The sequence below is a fragment of the Oreochromis niloticus genome, linkage group LG7 (assembly GCF_001858045.2).
Source record: "Oreochromis niloticus isolate F11D_XX linkage group LG7, O_niloticus_UMD_NMBU, whole genome shotgun sequence".
Lineage (NCBI taxonomy): Eukaryota > Metazoa > Chordata > Actinopteri > Cichliformes > Cichlidae > Oreochromis > Oreochromis niloticus.
In genome coordinates this window covers 36,881,841-36,901,036 of record NC_031972.2, presented here as the reverse complement: position 1 = coordinate 36,901,036, position 19,196 = coordinate 36,881,841, and the positions used below count along the sequence as shown (strand labels likewise).

Genomic DNA, 19,196 nt, shown 5'->3' with positions numbered 1-19,196 from the left:
GACTTAGCCAAAAAATGCATGTGAAACTCTGCACTCAAGTTTCAAGTTACAAGTACGAATTTTGACCCTATCTTTCTTCCTTTCATCTGATTGGCCAATGTCATGTCAATCACAAATTTAACTATCCAATCAAAGAACAGATGGGTTTGGCTATTGGAGGGGTGCTTTATGGAGCGTCAGGTCCTTGAAGGGAATATTCATGCTACTCACCTCTCTCTATCCACCTGCACTTTCAAACGTACACACGCAGGACTACAGGAATATCTGGACCATGACCAATCAGAGATTTAGACCACGATAGGGGCATAATGTCTGCCTGTTGTTGACCACACGGAGACTTTCAGAGTTCCGGAGACTTTTTTTTTTTTTGTTACTCTGATAGTTGGTCCCGAAGGTGCGACCTAAGATTTTTTTAGTCGCACTTGCGACCAAATTGGTCACACTCTAGAGCGCTGTAACCTTAGGGTGCTTCATGTTTCATTAATTATGACAGTAGGCTCATTGTACTTGGATTCAGTTGCACAAACACACGCAAAGCTTTATAGCCACTCCGTTTGAGAGAAGGCCTGCACGTGCTCAGTGATGTTTTCTTCATCCACAGCTTTGTTCTTTTTCATTGGGAGTAAAAATGTTTTATAAAAGTAAATGGTTTCTCAAGTAGTTGGCTATGTGCATCATGTAGACTTCCTATTTAACACACAAACTGTCATGTGACAGTCACCTGCACTGGGACCAGCTTCCTGTTCAGGTGGTACAAGTAAGTGGATTGTAGTGTTCAGAAGTGTGAGTGTGTCTTCTCACTGATAGATGGAGCACATGTTGAGTCATTCTGCAGTGTCGAGACTAAAAGAAACTCAAAGGTTGAATTTCATTTAATCTGTAGACTAAATCTGTAAAGTGTCTGATGTAACTAAAGAGCTGAACTATCTGCTGGTTTCAGAGTTTGTCCTCATGAAAGTAAGTGAAACTTCTGAAGCTCTATCTTCAGCTGTGCACTCACAGAGCAACCTTTCTCCTTCTTAGCTGCACAGTTAGTGAGTTTTTAAACAGGAAGCAGGAAACAATGGGCTGGCTCATGTAATATAATAATAATAAAACAAAAAACAACACATCATGGTATTTCCCTCGTGGCAGTGTCATGGATCAACAGTAACACCTCTTTTTTCCTGTGGTTTTCCTCACAGACTGATTTGTCTCAGAGTTCAGGGGCTCAACTTTACTGAAATGTTATGAAGCTCAAAGAGAAAGTCAAAAGAGGCAGAAGCTGCTCGTCCATCAGAGCTAACTGTCTGTGAATCTGCACTCAGGTAGAGTGACCTGCAGCAGGTAAACACTAAGGATAGCACAGCTGATGCTCAGAGCAGAGAGCAGACAGGGAGACATCTACCTGGACATGGATCACCTGCTGCTGGTGCTGCTGCTGCTGTGGAGCTCAGGTAGGACTCTGACACACACATTAAAGGTAAAAAGACAGTTTATTCTGTTCACAGTCACTTATCCTGATATCTCTGCAGTGTCAGATGAGTTCATATTAAGTGATGATGATTCAGACTTACATTAATTTTACTCATGAGAAATGTTTGGCAGCCCATACCCTGGGAGGGGTGATGGGTAGTAGTATTAGTAGTAGTATGAGAAATGAGAAAGGAGTGTGCAGCCTGTAATCCAGTGTTAACAGGAATCTCATCTCTCTCTAAACCTCAAACTGAACAACCAGCTGAACACACCTAAAGACTGCTTCCACCGGCTGGAGCTGATTTTAATCTCTAACAATCAACTCATGAACTTAAAAACATAAAACGAGTCATGGATTCTAAGTTGCTATTTTAAATTCTGAATTATTCACAAGTATTTTCAGAACTATTTTTTAGTTCTCAGATTATATATATCTGAATGAATTTAAGTAGTTTAAGTAAATCTGTTGCTGACTTTTTTCTAAAATGTAACTGTATCAACAAACCTGCTTCCCGCTCCACTCAGCCTGTGTGAAGCACTCTCTGGACGTAAAATTTTACATTATTTCACGTTGGAGTCATTGATTTGTTTTCAGTGAGTCTAATGGGAAATAATGTAAAATTTTAAGTCCAGAGAGTGCTTCACACAGGCTTACTGGGGTATTTTTGAGCTGGTGGAAGTTTCAGGGAGTTTGTTCTGTCCTCATCTGAGCTACAATCAAATTCCTTCTTCACACTGAATGGTGTTACTGTTTTCTCCTCAGGCGTCCAGGCTGAAGTAAAACAGAGATCTACAGGTAAAAAGAGAAATCAGAGTGACATGAAGAATCACAGAGCAGCATTCATTTCAAATTTAATATTTTCAGAAGTAAATTCACTTCTTTACTGATGACTCTCTGCTTTCTGTTAGAGCCTGATGATGTCAGGTTGGTGGGAGGAGCCAATCGCTGTGCGGGTGCACTGGAGGTGAAACTGGAGGAGTGGAGACCAGTGTGTGCCTTTCATGATTCCTGGACCCTGAAAGAAGCAGGTGTTTTCTGTGAACATCTGGGCTGTGGCTCAGCTGTTTCTATAGAAAAGGCAAACATCTTGCAAACAGTTGCATGGTCGATCACACCTGACTGTGTTCTGTCCACATCTCCTCTGAAGAATTGTGCAACAAGAAAACATTATTCTTACCAAATCCTGAAACTCACCTGTTCAGGTAATCATACTGATGAAATCATTCATGACTTCATATATGACAGAGGTGTAAAAAGCTGTGACAGATAGTAGCTAGAACAGCCGCCTACATGTCAGAGCTTCAGCAGCTGTTTATAGACAAGTACAGACACAAAGTCTGGTGGAAGTGAAACTGGTTAACAGGTTCTTACAGAACAGAGAGGAGGACAGGAAGTGGGAGGAGCTGGGCTGACAGCAGGAACTAGGACAGAGCTCAGTAGGGATGTAATTCTGTGTGTTATTGAAGCACACTAATCACACCTGTGCACAGTGGCGGTCCTAGCCTGTTTGCCGCCCTGGGCGAACACTCCCTCTGCCCCCCCCCCCCCCCCCACCCCACACACACACACACACACAAAACATGTTAAGGATTGTACATTAACATAAAACTGTTGTCCACACACACATATGAACAGAGAGAGAGTATGCATTGTATGCAAACGGCTACCAAACAGCCATCATATTTCGTCATACAATGAGAACAGGACAAATCAACAATTGACAATGACTAATTAATATTAAAATCTGTAACATAATGTATTGTTTGGAGTTTAGTCTGTTACTGTTACTATTTTTACCATTTCTTCTTGGAGCAACTGTAACCCACATTATTTCCTTAGGGATTAATAAAGTATTCTGATTCTGATTGTTTCAGGATGACCTGCCATTATCCAATGACACATTTGTTTACCTGTATCATTTGTTCGTTTCTTCTCCTCTTCTTTTCTCTTTTTTCTAAACTGAGCACCTGATGGCTTTGAACTTTTCTTGTCCATCTTCCATTGGTTTTAATTTTGCACTCCAGTATGAACACCCATCCCCCAACCCGAGGATCACCACAACATAACCTAATAGACCTACACCTTAGTTCACAGATTAACTTTGTCTAGGGTGTATTTCTGGGATTTCACACAACCCAGGATTCAAATCATGAATACATAATGGGCTTGGATTTACAACATTATGAATGAAATGTGCTCTATTTGGAAGCAGTAGGTCTCCCTCCCCTTTCGACGGGTTATGTGTGAGACTTTAAATCATCAAACTGTAAATTATAAATTTTAAATTGTTATTGATCCCTTTACCCCGAGTCCTAAAATGTATATTTATTTTCTTACTCTACTATATTTATTGTTCGTTTACTTGCACTGCTGTAACTGGAGCCTCGTCGTCTCGTCTCTCTATATACTGGACTGTATGTAGCGGAGATGACAATAAAGTTTACTTTGACTTCAGCAGTGCGCAGGTGCACCGAGGGCTCTCGCGCTCAGTTTTCGTGTATAGAATTTCGAAAAAACATCGGTGCAAATTATAAGTCTGTATCATAATGTCTGGTGTTTTCGTGTTTGTTGTTTTGTTTTTGTTTTGTTTTATTTTGCGAGTTGGTTATTAGATGCTGCTCCAGCCAGCCAGAGAATCCCCCGCCGCCCCGCCCTCTCCTCCCTGTGCCGCAAGCAGCAGGCGCACCTCGCAAACGGAGGGCGCCCTTACTCCCAGCAAATGGGCGATAGAAAACCGATCGGTGCCTATGCCATTCCCAATATGCGCTGGCTGCCGTCGGGGCAGCATGAGTACGAGCATTTTTTTTTTTTTTTTTTTTTTTTTTTTGCCGATGCCCGTGATGCCGCCCCCATCACGATGCCGCCCCGGGCAACCGCCCGTGTCGCCCGTATCTAAAACCGCTACCGCCTGTGCAGGTACACACCACTCACACATGCTCATTTGAGTTGTGTCTAGTTTCTGAGGTTATGTCACTAGAGTGGCGTTTTTACATTTATTAGCACATATTCAAATCCTAGACTAGTTTCATCACCAGATCATCTGTCTGACCATTTTCATCAGCCACTACATCTTTCTCACATCTCATTGCTCTCCTCAGATCTCTCCTCTTCTATCTTTTTGCATCCTTTACTTGTGGGTCCACTGACCTCTTTCCCTCTTTCACTTATTCTTTGCACTTATTTTGCACAAAATTGTGCTGTTTGCTAAACAGACGGATTCACTTAATTTAATATCACATGTTTAATCTGCCACGAGCCGCACAGTTTATAGCAAAGTGACAGACTAAGAGATGATGTCCAGGTAATTTACCAACAGGGCTGGGGTTGCTACAGCTTGTTAACTCTAATCTTTAAAGCATGTAAATATACACGTGTACGTTAAATGGAGGCCTGAGGTGGCAACCAGAGGCATTTCAATGGGAACAGGCTTTAGTAACTGACAGGCTCTGATGCAGGACCCTAAACCACGTTACAATATTTTAAAGTATGTAGCATTCTTAATTAAAACAAACTTTCATCAATTCAAGTGATAAAAGGAATCATAAACATGATTGATCTCTGTACTCTGAGACTGCTGCTGGTAACAGAATCAACACAGCTTTACTCCATTTATATAGCAAAAACAATTATTAACGTAATGGAGTTGTGTGTGTGTGTGTAGGTCTACTACTAAAAACAGTCACATGTTAGACAAATGCTCATGTGAAATTATAAGTTTAATTTGAGTGTAATATAAAAGTGTGACGGGTTGATTTTTACGTTTGATTTTACGCTCGAGGTCCTCCTGATGCAACATCCTCATTTATTTGGGCTTGTAAACACTTCATGTCTTGGATATGTGGAGGTTCATGTGGAGGTTTGATGTCAGCTCACCTTCCATCTTATATGTGTTTACAGATCTGCTTGTTCAGACAAACATCCATGCATCCTCCATGGACAGGGTTTTCAGTGCCCAGCAGCAGGGGCTTCAGGTATCCAGGGGCTCCAGCTTCACCATCAGCTGCTCCATCCAGCCACAGTACCCAGGAGGCTCTTTCCAGCTCACCTTCACCTCCTCCAACACAACATACAGCTGCACCCAGCCAGCTGTCAGTCACTCTGCCCTCTTCCTGTTTCCTGCTGCAGAGCCCGCCCACCAAGGAAACTACAGCTGTGTTTATCACGTCTACGTTTTCTCTCATAACTTCTTCTCTGAGAGCCACCAGCTGTCTGTCACTGTGTCAGGTAAGCTGAAACACTGTCTTTTCTTAAGCTGTGTGTAAACAATCATTGACAATCATCTCAAACTGCAGTGAACTACTGTTACATACAGCCAAATACTTCACCGAGTGAGGTACTCTGCTATAATAAACACAGACATTACCACCTAGTCTGTCATAAGATCCCAAAAACCCTAACAGGGCAATTTTGTTTCTCTTTTCCAGAGTTCATCTCATAAACAAGGTTTACATTTTGCCCAAAAAAATATAATGTATGTGAAAAAAGAATTTCACACACACTCCACAATAAAAAGAACTTTCTTTCACCACAGTTTCTCCAACAATGAGATTTTACATGTGTTCTTAACGTTTTTCTCTTATTCCCATGTCCTTGTGTTATTAGTGCTTATTTTGTGTTTGCAGTACGATCCGGTTTCTTTGAATAACCATGGCAAAGATTTGTTCATTTTTATTACGAGTACTAGTACACAGTACACAAACTGTCGTTCCAGAAATACTTTTACCCTTCCTAATGCCTTCAGCATACATAACATAAATAGTTGTGATAAATGGTAAATACATTGTTACGTCCCCACATGAAAGCTAGGCGAAGAGGGTGGGGGACAGTAACAATTGGATCCGGACTGGAATGAAAAGGACGCCAGGCAGAGGTGTTTAACACAAAATAAATCTTTATTATAATCAATTAACCCAATAATCATATAAACAGTAACAACAGAAAGAGGCAGCAAAGCTGCTTTAATGATCAATTAGATAGGCCAACCCAAAGAGATGGTGGCCGCTTCAACTAAGAAAACAACTATAAGCAGGCCTTTTCTACACCTAGACCAGAATCACACACTGACCAGCACAGAGGAAATCCACCAGAAGCCTCTCCCCCACACACACACACACTGCTCTCCTCCAGATTATATATCACCTCTGGAGGGTAATTGGTGGTAAACGAGGGCAGATGAACAGCAGGTGTGTCCTAAAGGAGAAGGCAGGGGCAGAGAGAGACAAGGTTAGGGGCAAAAAAGAAGAAGGAGGAGAGGGAGAGGACAACACCACGCCCACACACTCCCACAGCCTCACAGGATGTAACAACATTTACACTGAGTAGCAGTGGTCCCAGTGGTAATAACCCCCAAGCTGGGCAAGAGGCTCCAGCAGATCCCAGGAACAACATCGGAGATCTCTGTCCAGAAGAGTGCAGGAACAGCTAAGATACTGTGCAGGACCCTCAAGCTCCCAGGCCTCTGGTAGAGGACCCGAGCTTGAAGGACAGACCGCCCTCAGCGAGAAATTTTTATATGTAATAAATCTGATAGAGATCTGAGCCTTCAGCATACTCTCAGTGCATTACATTAACATTAACATTACAGCTGCACATTAGAACTGTGAAACTTTAAACCACACTTAAACATTATCAGAGGCTTAAAGTGCATTCCAGTATCTGCAGCTCCAACTGTGTGAAAGAGCTTAAACAGCAGATTAGGACCAAATACATGCGAGTGTCAGTGATAATATGATGCACAGTCTGTGCTGCTGTGGCTGTTTGCATATATAAATCCACACCTTCAGCAGAGAAGCTATATCAGGATTTATCAGGAAGTCAAAGAACTAGTGAAACTTTGGTGCTTCCAGCAGATTTTAAACTGAAACTCTGAACATGAGCATGTGATATGTAAAGCAAAGGTTACCTCATTACCTCAGACACTGAAGACTTTAGGCTCAGCTTAGTTTGCTAAAACATTCATTTCACTTTATGATCCTCCACTCTGGTCACATTATAATCAAGGGATCTATTTGCTCTAACATCAGTTATGTCACTGCAGACAGAATATTTTAGATGCTACGTCAGGCGCCGTTCACAGCATGCAGCTTTGATTTGGTTTAAAATCATGTTTTTCTTTTGCTGATGACTCTCTGCTTTATGTCCAGAGCCTGATGATGTCAGGTTGGTGGGAGGAGCTAGTCGCTGTGCAGGTACACTGGAGGAGAAACATCAGGGAGAGTGGAGACCGGTGTCTGGGTTTGACAGGATCCTGGATGAAACAGATGAAGTCTGTGAACGTCTGCACTGTGGCCCGTTTGATTATGGAGGACTCATAAAGTCCTCACAAACATCTGTGTGGCAGATCAGACCCGTTCAGGCTGGATCTGCTCTGACAGAATGCTCAACATCAGAAAAGACTTTGTTCATCCTGAATCTCACCTGCTCAGGTAAGCTGATCACTGATTTCCTCTATGACAGTCATGTTTTCTGTCACTGAAACAGTCGGTGATCTCGTGTGGGCTGACCTACAAAGTTCATGGATTTTTTTTAATAAAGAGTGACCAAATGTGTCAAAATGTAATACAAAAAGGAAACAGTCAAAGATTTCTTAATTTTACTGGAAGTAAAAAGACTGATTCTAACAAATTGCATTTTTCCATTGGTAACTATGACAACAAGTGGACTTTTAATCTGAGACACTGAGTGGATTAGCGATCCTGTTTTACCCTACAAGAGAAGAAGAAGAACACAAAGTTTGGCTTTGATAACTTGTGAATGAATCTGAACTTGTTCAAAGCAGAAAGCTGAGAATCTGGACCCAGCTGGGTTCAGTCCATGGTTTAAGTTTTTAAACCTTAGCAGGTGTGGTTGGATTATGTTTTACAGTTCATCGTCTGTTTTGGGTCCGGTTCCTTAGGAAGCAAAAAAAATGCTGGATTATTTCCAGCCGAAAACAGAAATTCCCGAACACAAAGAAGCTGCTTCTTTCTGCTCCGATGTATATCCCGCAGTAATCTGTTCTCACTTGTTATTTTTATGTAGACATAAGCACATTTATACAGTGGTAAATTTCTTTCTTTAATTTTTCATTCATTTAAACTACATACCACTTTTCCTATCAGGGGTCAATAAAATGTTTCTGGTTCAGTGTAATGAGCTGACATAACTGGGACTGAATGAAACCATCTGTTAAATGAGACTGGACTCATGAAACTGAGATGACTGTTTTTTGTCAGATCCAACAGATCCAGAAGCTCATAACGTCACTGCTGTCGTCCTGCTGGTGATTGTGCTGTTTATGATCGCTGCTCTATGTTTCTACTGTAAGGTACTGAAAAGATCTGAAGCTCTCAGCCTGTTTATTGCGTTGAAGACATGATCAATGCAGTCAGTCTGACCTGTGCTGTCATGTCTCCCCAGACCAGCAGGGGGCAAAAGCCAAGTGCACCTGACAGCACTGAGCTGGTTTACTATAACTTCAGCGTTTGTTCAGCTGAAGGAGGGCCGACTAAAGAGGAAGGAGCTCAGGGAGCAGAGGAGGATCTCCATGGAGATCATCTCACATCCAGATGAATGTTTTAGCTGACACACAGCCGTCCGTCCTGTCGAATAACACAGCTGTTTTCTATTGAACACAAACGCTCATCGCCTCATCTTACACGGCACTGGAAAGTCTGGGAAAAGCTAACTGGATTGGATTGGACTGGACTGATTATTGTCTATTTACATATCAATATATGGTGTAAGCCTTGAGTGCAGACTTAGTAAAGTAGAAATCTATTCTGATATCTTGATAAACTCAGTTTACAGATTAGGATGCAGAGAAGGAAAGCTGGAAAACCGGTGGCAGCAAAGTGGTAAGCTTGGAGGAGGAGAGGAGGTCTGTCGTCTCTGTCTGAGGACAAAGCAGAACCAAATCTGTAAAACTTGGGAGAAGAAGGAGCTTGACAAAAGAAAAAGGAGGGAAAGAAGGAGGGTTAGAAATAACCCGTCCTCACTCAAGAGCTGGCTGATGGGTTCTTTATTTTCTTAGAGTTTTGGAAGAAAACAGAAAATAAATATGAAAACAAGGAAAAACCTATATATGTTTTTTACTTTGAGCCTTCCCAGTTCCTGCTGCAGGGTGCAGGTTTGCAAACAGTGTAAATGTGATAATAAAATCAAATCTGAGAAATTCAAAGGGGCAGTATTGTTGGAACTTAGCAAAGGATTAAGTAATGTAAACCATAAACCATAATGTAAATCACTCATGTCATGACATGAATAAAGGTTATATGTGTCCAGGTTTAGAGTGACTGAAACCGTAGACTTTGAATAAAATCACTGAACTGTGTGAAAAAGGGACAGAAAAGGATGTAAATGTTTTATTTTCTCCACCTTTACTTGGAAAAGGGGAAGGAAAGGAAACAGAAGGTGATAAGAGGACAGAGATTATGTAGGATGTAAAAGCAGGAAGTTAAACTGAATGTTTAAGAAATGCTGTGCAGAGATATCACAAAGATGTTAATGGATGATATTTAGATTGTTTCCAAATAATGAGGCACACACTGACCCAGGGCCATCAGGAAGAACACTGGAACAAAGCCAGCACAGTGACGTTAGCACTGACACCTGAAGGTCAAACCAAGACATCTTCTCTGCTTTATGCTCAGTTTGTTTGTTTTTATTGAATATTCAAAGGGTGAAACAGTTGGAACAATGTGTTGGTTCACTCTAAAATGTTGCACACCACCATCTTAGTTTACAAAAACAAAAAGTCTGATTTCCTCCTCTGAATCTTTTCTTTATGTAGGTCTCTTTAAATCTGTACATGGCTCCTGCTCATGTCATATTTATAATTCAGTTTAATAAATTAACAGCTCCGATGTGTTTCAGACAGATTTCTGTTCATAATCAAAAGTTTCTGCATATTTAAATCCGTCACACACAAATCTGTGATTCAAAACCATTATTAGGAATCATGTTCCTCTCAGCTGTGTTACTGAAGCCTGCTAAAAACAAACCATCACCTTTACACTCGTTAGCAAATATCACCTGTAAAGAACTTCACTCAGTGGCCACAAATTATTTTGTTAAAAAAAAAAAAGAAATTTCTGGACCTTTTGTTTACCACAAAATATTCTGAGTCTGTTTTTTTTGATGACTAATAAGCAGAAGAATTTTTGCCTCGGTGGTCTGAGATTAGGGTTGGGAATCCATTATTAATTCTGCTGATTCTTTATCTTGACCCAGCTGTGTAACAAGAAACAAATTCACCTCTGCAGATTTTCAGCATCAACACATCTGCTTCATTATCTGATGTCGTGAACAGAATACTTCCTACAGGTCAGTGACTTCAGTGCAGATTACAGATTACACACAGCTCTGAGCACCATGTCTCAGTCTGTATGTTGCCTCATTGCATCATGTTAAATTTTAATGCACCTTTTCTTAAACTGTCTTCAACACTGAGAGTAAATGAATAAAACAAAGTAGCCTTTGAACAATTCCAACAATCTTACTAAAAAGGGAACAAGACTGAACCAAATATGGAACATATGAGGTTGTGGTCCAGAGTCAGGCTTGTCCGCTGCCTTTGAGACATTCTTATTCTATTAAATTGTCCTTTTCACCCTGGTGCCAGCAGGGATTAGGTGGATTATTAGACTCTCTCTCCTTGGGGGTTTATACTTTGAGTTTAGGGTCTTAGTGATCTCCCTACAGATGTGAATAAAACTAAACTCATTAGAATAGAATGCCAACATGCAGCTATACATTTCTAAACCATTGTTCCCCCCTCCTCAGAAAACTCCTTTTTTGGTTAACTTATTTTAAGAAGAACATGATAAAAATGTTGCTGGCGTTTCCATCCCTACTTCAAATAATCATTTTGGATCTTTTGATCTTTCTTCCCCAAATGTAACTTCTTCCTGTCTGCCATGACTTATGCCACCGATGTCAAATGCCACTAAATATATTTCACTGCTGCATGTTGTCACCACCTACTGGGATCAACAAAGGAACTATTTCTTTTGATAAGTTCAGAGGTGTACTAGTTTTCTACAAAGCTAATGCCTGGTGGTATTTTTCTTCTGTTTTTTTTATGCAGGCCTACTTACTTAAAGGTATTTTTTGCAGAATTTAATTAAACCTTTCACCACCAGGGGGCAGCATTTTACCAGTGGACACATGCTGCTGTGCTGCCCTGCTCGGACTCAGCTGCAGCAGAGTGACAGCAAAGGTTTCTTCACACTGACAGTTTTCAATCATTTTGGAAGCTTTAAAAATGTAACCGCATGAATTTATGAGAATTACATTTAATACAAAACACAAGGTTTCTGCCTGTAGACATGCACATCACTAAAGGACACTGCTGAGCCTTAAGGATTCAGTTCAGGTACAATTTAATACTTTCCAGGTATGGGGAAAAAGTCCAGTCTGACAGTCATCAAGGACAGAAATGGTTTGACTAAGATAACATGAAGCAGTTACTGACATCTCCTACATGAACAGCAATGAAACCAGTTGTTGATTCTGACTACATTATTCATTTCCAGGTCCAAAGGCTCCTCAGCTCGCAAAGCAAACAAATTCTAAGGTTTCACTGAGATTTAAAAAATTGTCCAAATTCTTAAGTTAGAATGATCATTGTGTTGTTCTCCCACATGATGTCTTAAGACTTAAAAAGGTAACATCAATGAAAATGAGGATCTAAAAATTTTAGTGGAATTAGAAGTTATCAGGAAGTTAGCTTTCTAGTTTCCATTTAAAGATGATTTACCAGTTCTGATTTAAGTCTTCCTAAAAATCTAAATCGTACAGCTCTGAATACGATTAAGTAAAACTAAATAGCAGGAACATTTGGAGTGTTAGTGAAGTTCAGCTAGCTGACATATACTGATGTACTGCATTTTGGCTGGGCAAATATAAACAAATTACCAGCGTAAAAATGGAGGATGAGGGTTAATTTGACAAATGACTTCTGAATACTTAATCGGATCCCCGCTCCAGCTCAAGATGCTATAGGTCTGCTCAGTAACACCGGCTCGGCAGGTACAACATAGCTCTATTAATTGGCGCTCGAATACTCTGCAGCTTTCTCGAATGACCTCGTATGAGCCTGAACAAAAACTGAATTATAGAACTGAAATTGAATGATGCGAAGTGAAACTGAAAGCAAGAGCTAAATTTAAAGAAGGATGGAATAAATTAAATTATTCATTTTCAAAATATAAAATTCAGTTTCAATTTAGTGATGATCATTTTCAAACCAGTACATTGGATTTCAAATTAGGCTAATTCAAATTCAGTTTCAGAAGCTTTTATTCAATCTGAGCAATTTAAATTCGAATCTAACTTATTCAAATTCAGTTTCTGATGGCACAAAGTTCTACCCATAAACACGTCATATTTAACTAACATCATCTTCAAATGAAGTCTCATTTTGTTTGATCAGCAGAATAAACAGCAGGAAGTGTTCAGGTGTCTGTGCCTCAGGAGGTGAAGCGGATCATCTACTAATTGGAAAGTCAGTCAGTCACATGGAGCCACCTCCTCTACATGGATAACATCACGCTGTATGCCAAGAGTGAAGGAGACATTGATTCACTGTTCCACACTACCATGTAGTTGGATGGTAACTAAGAGAATGAAGGAAGTCCAAACTGAGGGGATTGAACTACCAGAATGCAACATTGCAGACATCGAGGACAGCTACAAGTACCTGGGGATCCCACAGACAAATGGGAACCACGAAGAGGCCGCTAGGAAAGCTGCAACCACCAAATACCTGTGGAGGATAAAATAGTGTGATAGTGAAGTGGTCAGGTACCCTGCTGGGATAACAAACTGGCCAATGGAAGAGGTAGAAGCCACTGACTTCAAAACAAGGAAGCTCCTGACCATTCTTGGAGAGATTCAACTCTGTGACTGTACACTCGTGTACTTAGTGAATACCTCAGGCAGCAGAAACCCAAGAAAGAAGAGGAGCAAGCATCCGGGATCTCTGTCCAGGAAAGATAGTGTACAGGACCCTCAAGCTCCCACGCCTGTGGTAGAGGACCTGAGCTTGAAGGGCACAGAGTGCCCACAGGGAAAGTGGGTGATTTATTATGCCATCCCATTTGTCATGGTCTGGAGTCTAGTGCCTCCTTTTTTATGTTTTGTGATTATTAATGTTCCTCAGTTTAGTTAGTTTCTGGTTATTTGTTTTGGTTTCTAGTGTTCAGGTGTTACTGTGCCTCCCTTGTGTTACCTCTTGTCATCCTTGTCAGGACGTGTTTTGGAGTTTCGCTTCTTCTCTGTCTCATCTTGTGTGATTAGTCTCAGCTGTGTTCCCTGCCTGTCTGCCATTCCCTCTGTGTGTGTGTGTATATGTATAGTCAGGGGTGCTCATAAGTGGTCCGCAGGTGCGCATTCGATGTCAAAATAAAAGACGTGCACCAGATAAGAAGTTGCAACGCGCGTTTGCGTACATATAAAGGCACTGTTTTTGTCAGCTAGAGTGGAATTTTCACGGCATATTCTGCACCACATCTCTGTGCGTTCATCATTTGTTTGAAGCCAGCTCACCTTCTGCAACCACTTTTCCGAGAATACGCGCTTCTTTTGCGGTTCGGACTCCTTCTGACATTTCTTTGGAGGTGGAGGAAGACCAAAGTAATTGCTTAAAGGAGCTTGCTTCTTCGACATCTTTAAGAGTTCTAAACAACTGTCTGTCCTCCTCCAGAAAATCTTATGTACGCAAACGCGCGTTGCAACTTCTTATCTGGTGCACGTCTTTTATTTTGACAGCGAATGCGCACCTGCGGACCACTAATGTGCACCCCTGTGTATAGTGTCTGTTTTCACCTGTTCCTTGTCGGTTCATCTGCATTTTCTATTGCTTGTCATCCTCTGTGTTTCTCCTCGGTGTTTCCATGACTCATGTTCCTTGTTCCCAGTGTCAGGGGTTTTTGCTTTGTTTTCTATGTTCTCCGTGTTATTTTGTTTAGCTTCTCCCAGTTTAGGTTTTGTTTCAGTTCCTCCCTTCGTTCAGTGCTTTGAAGTATTTTGTACAGCCACCAAAGAAAGGCTCACTTTCACTTTATGCCTTTTTCTATTTCTCTATTTGCCTGCGCTTTGGTCCACACCTCTCATCTCCACACGGTTTGCCCTTGCAAACCTTGACACTGTTCTTCTGTTGTTGTTGTTGTTTTTTGTACAGTCAGAAAGAAAAGGTAACGTTTCACCTCTTCATCCATTTCCAGTTTTTAACCCTACATCAGAACTCGCTGTCATAACATTTTCATACATTTGGTCTGCAGTGAGGATTAAAAGATGTTTTCACACACTGGTACATTTACAAATTAAATGGTGATGATTTAATGAAGCTGATTCTCAATCTGAGTTAAATGTCAGTTTCTAAAACTGTCATTCAGCACTGAGTTCAAGTAGAGTCACAGACCCGAAGCCGGGGTCACACAACCATCCATCCCACCCCTTCCTGTTAGCAGAAATATACGTAGGAAAGCACATGATGGTCAGAGCAGAGAGACGTGTAGCTGGACATGGATCACCTGTTAGTGTTGCTGCTCCTGTGGAGCTCAGGTAGGACACACACACACACACACACACACACACACACACACACACACACACACAGAGTTCAGTTGTTAAAAACACCTTCTAGTTAGAATCCTTCAGACTTTGTAAAATCAAGGCCATATTTAATATGTTGTCATTCATTCTTTGCTTTTATCTGCATGTCATGGGTTTGTATTCAGTGATGATCTCTGTGCAGCAGCTCTCACTGTAAGACTCCTTCACTGATGATGAGTCACAGTTACTTTACTCATGATCAGAAAGTAACTCAGGAAGCTCTGATCTCATCTGATCTCTCACACCAAAAGACTGTTTCCACCAGCTGGGGCTGATTTTAGTCTCTAACGATCAGACAGGAGCACAAACTGATGTATTATGTTATCCACTACACAGCACACTTAACGCCTGCTCAGTAACGACTGCACATTCAGACGTTGAATAGTGTAAAAATAAAAAGGGGAAACATCTACTGTCACGATATGAAGAATAACAGCTTTATTATGAAATTAACTGTAAGAGCACTTCCTGTTTCTGTGAGAAACAGGAAGTGCTCGGTTTGTTTTGTGGAGTTTAGGAACTGACCCATTCGAGCGGGAGCTACAACAAGTATCTACAATCCTAGACTGGAAGAGTAATTTCCTAGCAGGGTTTTATTGGTTAGACTCTATTTCTAATAATTCTGTTTGATAAATACATCTATCAATCCTCATGTTTATGAGCATCTATTTCCCTGTTAAAGTTACTGCATTAGTCAATTAACACAAACTGAACACTATGAAGCCCTGCAGGGTTCAGTGCACAGAAACCTTACACACTGCAAATACTGTAAGACATTCACAGAATTATAAGTGCGCAGGACAGAAACACTGTTTGGTGTTTATGTCGAGATTTTTCATGAGCACTTTTACCCTGCAAGCCAGAATCACCCAGTGACACACGCATTATTACAGAGCTTAATTTATCTTACACACACACACACACACTGATGGATACATCAGAATAATCTGGGGTTCAGTATTTTGCTCAGTTACACATGGGCTGGAGGAGCTATGGGTCAAAAAACTGACCTGATCAGTAGATGCTCTACCTCCTAGAAATCACATTTTTGCTGATTTGTTTCTTCTTAGGACTTCAAACTGAAGGAACACACAGTTCTCCAGGTAAAAAGAAATCGAAAAAAATAAATACAGACCAACAGTAAACTTTGAAGTTATTTTTTTCAGAAGTTCACTTCTTTACCGATGACTCTGCTTTCTGTTTAGAGTCTGATGATATCAGGTTGGTGGGAGTAACCAGTCGCTGTGCAGGAACTCTGGAGATGAAACATCTGGGAGAGTGGAGACCAGTGAAGGGGCATCGCTGGACCCTGAAAGAAGCAGCTGTTATCTGTCAACATCTGGACTGTGGCCCTGCTGTTTCTGTAGATTGGAGATACGACTCCCCATTAAGATCTATGTGGATGATGAACTCTGAATGTATTCAGTCTGAATCTGATCTGACGAAATGCGTAACATCAGATTCCTCTTCTGCTATCATGAATCTTACCTGCTCAGGTGAGCCTGTCACTATATATCACAAAACTGTAAACCTGCAGATTCAGAAACACACCAGCTACAATTGTGACAGAGCAGAGTTTCAGGATTCCTTGGGACCAGTCACCAACCTGCTCTAAATGATTCTTCTTCAGCTCAATAACTTTCTGAGCTCCTCAATTCAGTAGCAGATTCTTTGGTTGTCATCATGACAGAAACTAATGACTTATGTGGTGGCTGTAGCTCAGGTAGTAGAGCACTTACTAACTGGAAGGTTAATAGTTCAATCCCAGTTGGGCAAGATGCTAACCCCATGGTGCTCTCCGATGCATCCATCGGAGTATGAATGCATGTGTGAATGTTACATAGGAAGTGCTTAGAAGAAAGTGCTTGGGTGAATGAACAGGTTGTGTAAAGTGCTTTGAGTGCTCAGACAGAGTAGAAAAGTGCTAATATAAGGACCAGTCCATTGATCATTTACTGGCCACAAATTTGAACAGATAAGTTGATCCTGGATTTTCAGCATCATCAAACTCACACAGTGCTTAGTCTGAATTGTACTGCTTCATAACAGTTGGCATTTAGATTCCCTGCCCTGTGGCCTCTGTGCAGATCTCTCAAGAAAGGTGAATATGCTGTGGACCTCGCTCTCTGTTTCAAAACATGTTGAAGATCATCCAAAGGTCTTGAGGATGGGGGAAGTAAACATAAAAGTGTTCAAGTGAAAAAAAAAAAGACACTTAGAGAGACAGCCAAGCTGATGTTATCACCACGGAGAAAGAAGGAAGCACTAAATGTAATGTGTCAACTGTTTTCTCTCTGGCCATGTCCTTTCCCTCAGCCAAGTACCAGAGCTGACTGCTTAGTGGAGTCAGCTGCACTCATTTTACTGGTTCCACAAGAAAAATAAGGACAGTACTACACATCCAAAAAGGACAATCCCAGTAGGCTAGGGCTGCAATAACAGCCGCTGGATTATGGAATGTAAATGTGATGCTAACATGTTAATGATGAAGTTATGTTGGAGTTGTGCTGAGTTTGAATCAGTGAATAGTTGTTTGCTGCCATCTTTTTCTTGTGTGTCTGTCTCTGATCTCTCTGTTTGATCTTCTCTGATCTCTCCAGACTCTGTCAGGCTGCTGAATGGTTCCAGTCTGTGTTCAGGCAGACTGGAGGTGAAGTCTAACCAGAGCTGGTCCTCAGTGTGTGAAGCTGACTTTGACCAGCAGGATGCAGAGGTGGTCTGTAGGGAGCTCGGCTGTGGGCCTCCTTCGGCCCTCCAGGGGGCGCTCTATGGAGAAGTGGAGGCTCCAGTGTGGAGCAAAGAGTTCCAGTGTGGAGGCCATGAGTCTGCTCTCCTGGACTGTAGAAGCTCAGGCTCAGCTCGAAACAGCTGCTCACCTGGCAAAGCTGTTGGACTCACCTGCTCAGGTAGAAGAGGAGCTGCAGCTTTGACGTGGTTCAAACTCACTTTATTCTTTTTATTGATGACTCTCTGCTTTCTGTTCAGAGCCTGATGAAGTTAGAATGGTGGGAGGAGCCAATCTCTGCGAGGGCACGGTAGAGCTGAAACATCTGGGAGAGTGGAGACCAATGGAACACTTTCACTGAACCCTGAAGGATGCAGCTGTTGTGTGTGAACATCTGGAGTGTGGATCTGCTGTTTCCATAGGAGTGCGAAGTGAACTTCTCGGCAGGCCTTCATGGTGGATCAGACATGACTGTGTTACATCCGTATCTGGTCTCAGAGAGTGTGCAACACCAAGTTACACTAGCCTCATCCTGAAGCTCACCTGCTCAGGTAAGCACATTAATGACATCATCCATTATTAGATCATATATTAAAGCTGTGTAGCGGGTTGACATACACAGCAACTACAATAACAGCAGACTGTCTCCAGCAGTCATGACCTGGCAGAGCTTTAGAAGTCTTATATCCCAATTTTTCAATTTTCTTCAGTTGGAGAGTTGTAATATAAGAAACATACGTCAGTTCAAATGTGTCAAATTTGGCTTTTGTCCAGGAGCCGTCAGGCTGGTGGGAGGAGCCAGTCGCTGTGAAGGAACAGTGGAGCTGAAACATTGGGGAGAATGGAGACCAGCGATTGACTATAATCTGAGGAAAGCAGCTGTTGTCTGTGAATAGTTGGACTGTGGCTCTGCTGTTTCTGCTGTAATCAGACCAAAGTCCTCACCTGGAGATCAGCTCTGACTGTTTTCAGTCTGTATCCACTCGAAGGGCGTGTGTAGCACCAAATGACTCCAACTACATCCTGGATCTCATTTGCTCAGGTGAGACCATCTGTGACATCTTATATGACATCAGCCATATTTCAGGGTGTTTTGCCGTCTGTCACTGTGATACGTGGAGGAATTTCTAACAGCTGACAGGACACAGCTGGAAGAAGGTCAGTGTTTATCAACTATTTTCAACATATAGTTAATTTAATGTCAGCTACTATTATCAATGTATGTTTACAGACCTGCTGGTTCAGCCAATCATCTCTGTGTCCTTCATGAATGGGGTTTTCGAGGCCCAGGAGCAGGAGCTTCAAGTGTCCAAGGGCTCCAGCTTTACCATCAGCTGCTCCATCCAGCCACAGTACCCAGGAGGCTCCTTCCAGCTCACCTTCACCTCCTCAAACACAGCATATAGCTACACCCAGCCA

At 41.7% G+C, this 19,196-nt stretch overlaps 2 protein-coding genes across 2 annotated transcripts in view; both read left to right on the top strand.

Moving 5' to 3' along the window:
• The window catches only part of LOC102081282 (scavenger receptor cysteine-rich type 1 protein M160), a 140,291-nt gene that overhangs the window by 83,024 nt on the left and 38,071 nt on the right, over positions 1-19,196 (top strand). Inside the window, 2 exon segments of the mRNA XM_025908762.1 lie at positions 2,365-2,658; positions 5,354-5,680. Of these exon segments, the coding sequence (XP_025764547.1) occupies positions 2,365-2,658; positions 5,354-5,680 (621 nt within the window).
• LOC102076350 (scavenger receptor cysteine-rich type 1 protein M130) lies at positions 14,898-18,636 on the top strand. Its single transcript, XM_025908767.1, has 6 exons — positions 14,898-15,001; positions 16,123-16,155; positions 16,258-16,548; positions 17,653-17,958; positions 18,038-18,328; positions 18,552-18,636. Exons 1-5 carry the CDS (start codon positions 14,962-14,964, stop codon positions 18,136-18,138), a joined length of 771 nt encoding a protein of 256 aa, XP_025764552.1. The 5' UTR covers positions 14,898-14,961; the 3' UTR covers positions 18,139-18,328; positions 18,552-18,636.

Bases quoted from the DNA above. Each gene is read 5' to 3' on its own strand.
- LOC102076350 (XM_025908767.1), top strand. From the start codon at position 14,962: ATGGATCACCTGTTAGTGTTGCTGCTCCTGTGGAGCTCAG. The intron at 16,156-16,257 runs GTAAAAAGAAAT...CTTTCTGTTTAG, and splicing joins AGGAACACACAGTTCTCCAG to AGTCTGATGATATCAGGTTG. The intron at 16,549-17,652 runs GTGAGCCTGTCA...TGATCTCTCCAG, and splicing joins CATGAATCTTACCTGCTCAG to ACTCTGTCAGGCTGCTGAAT.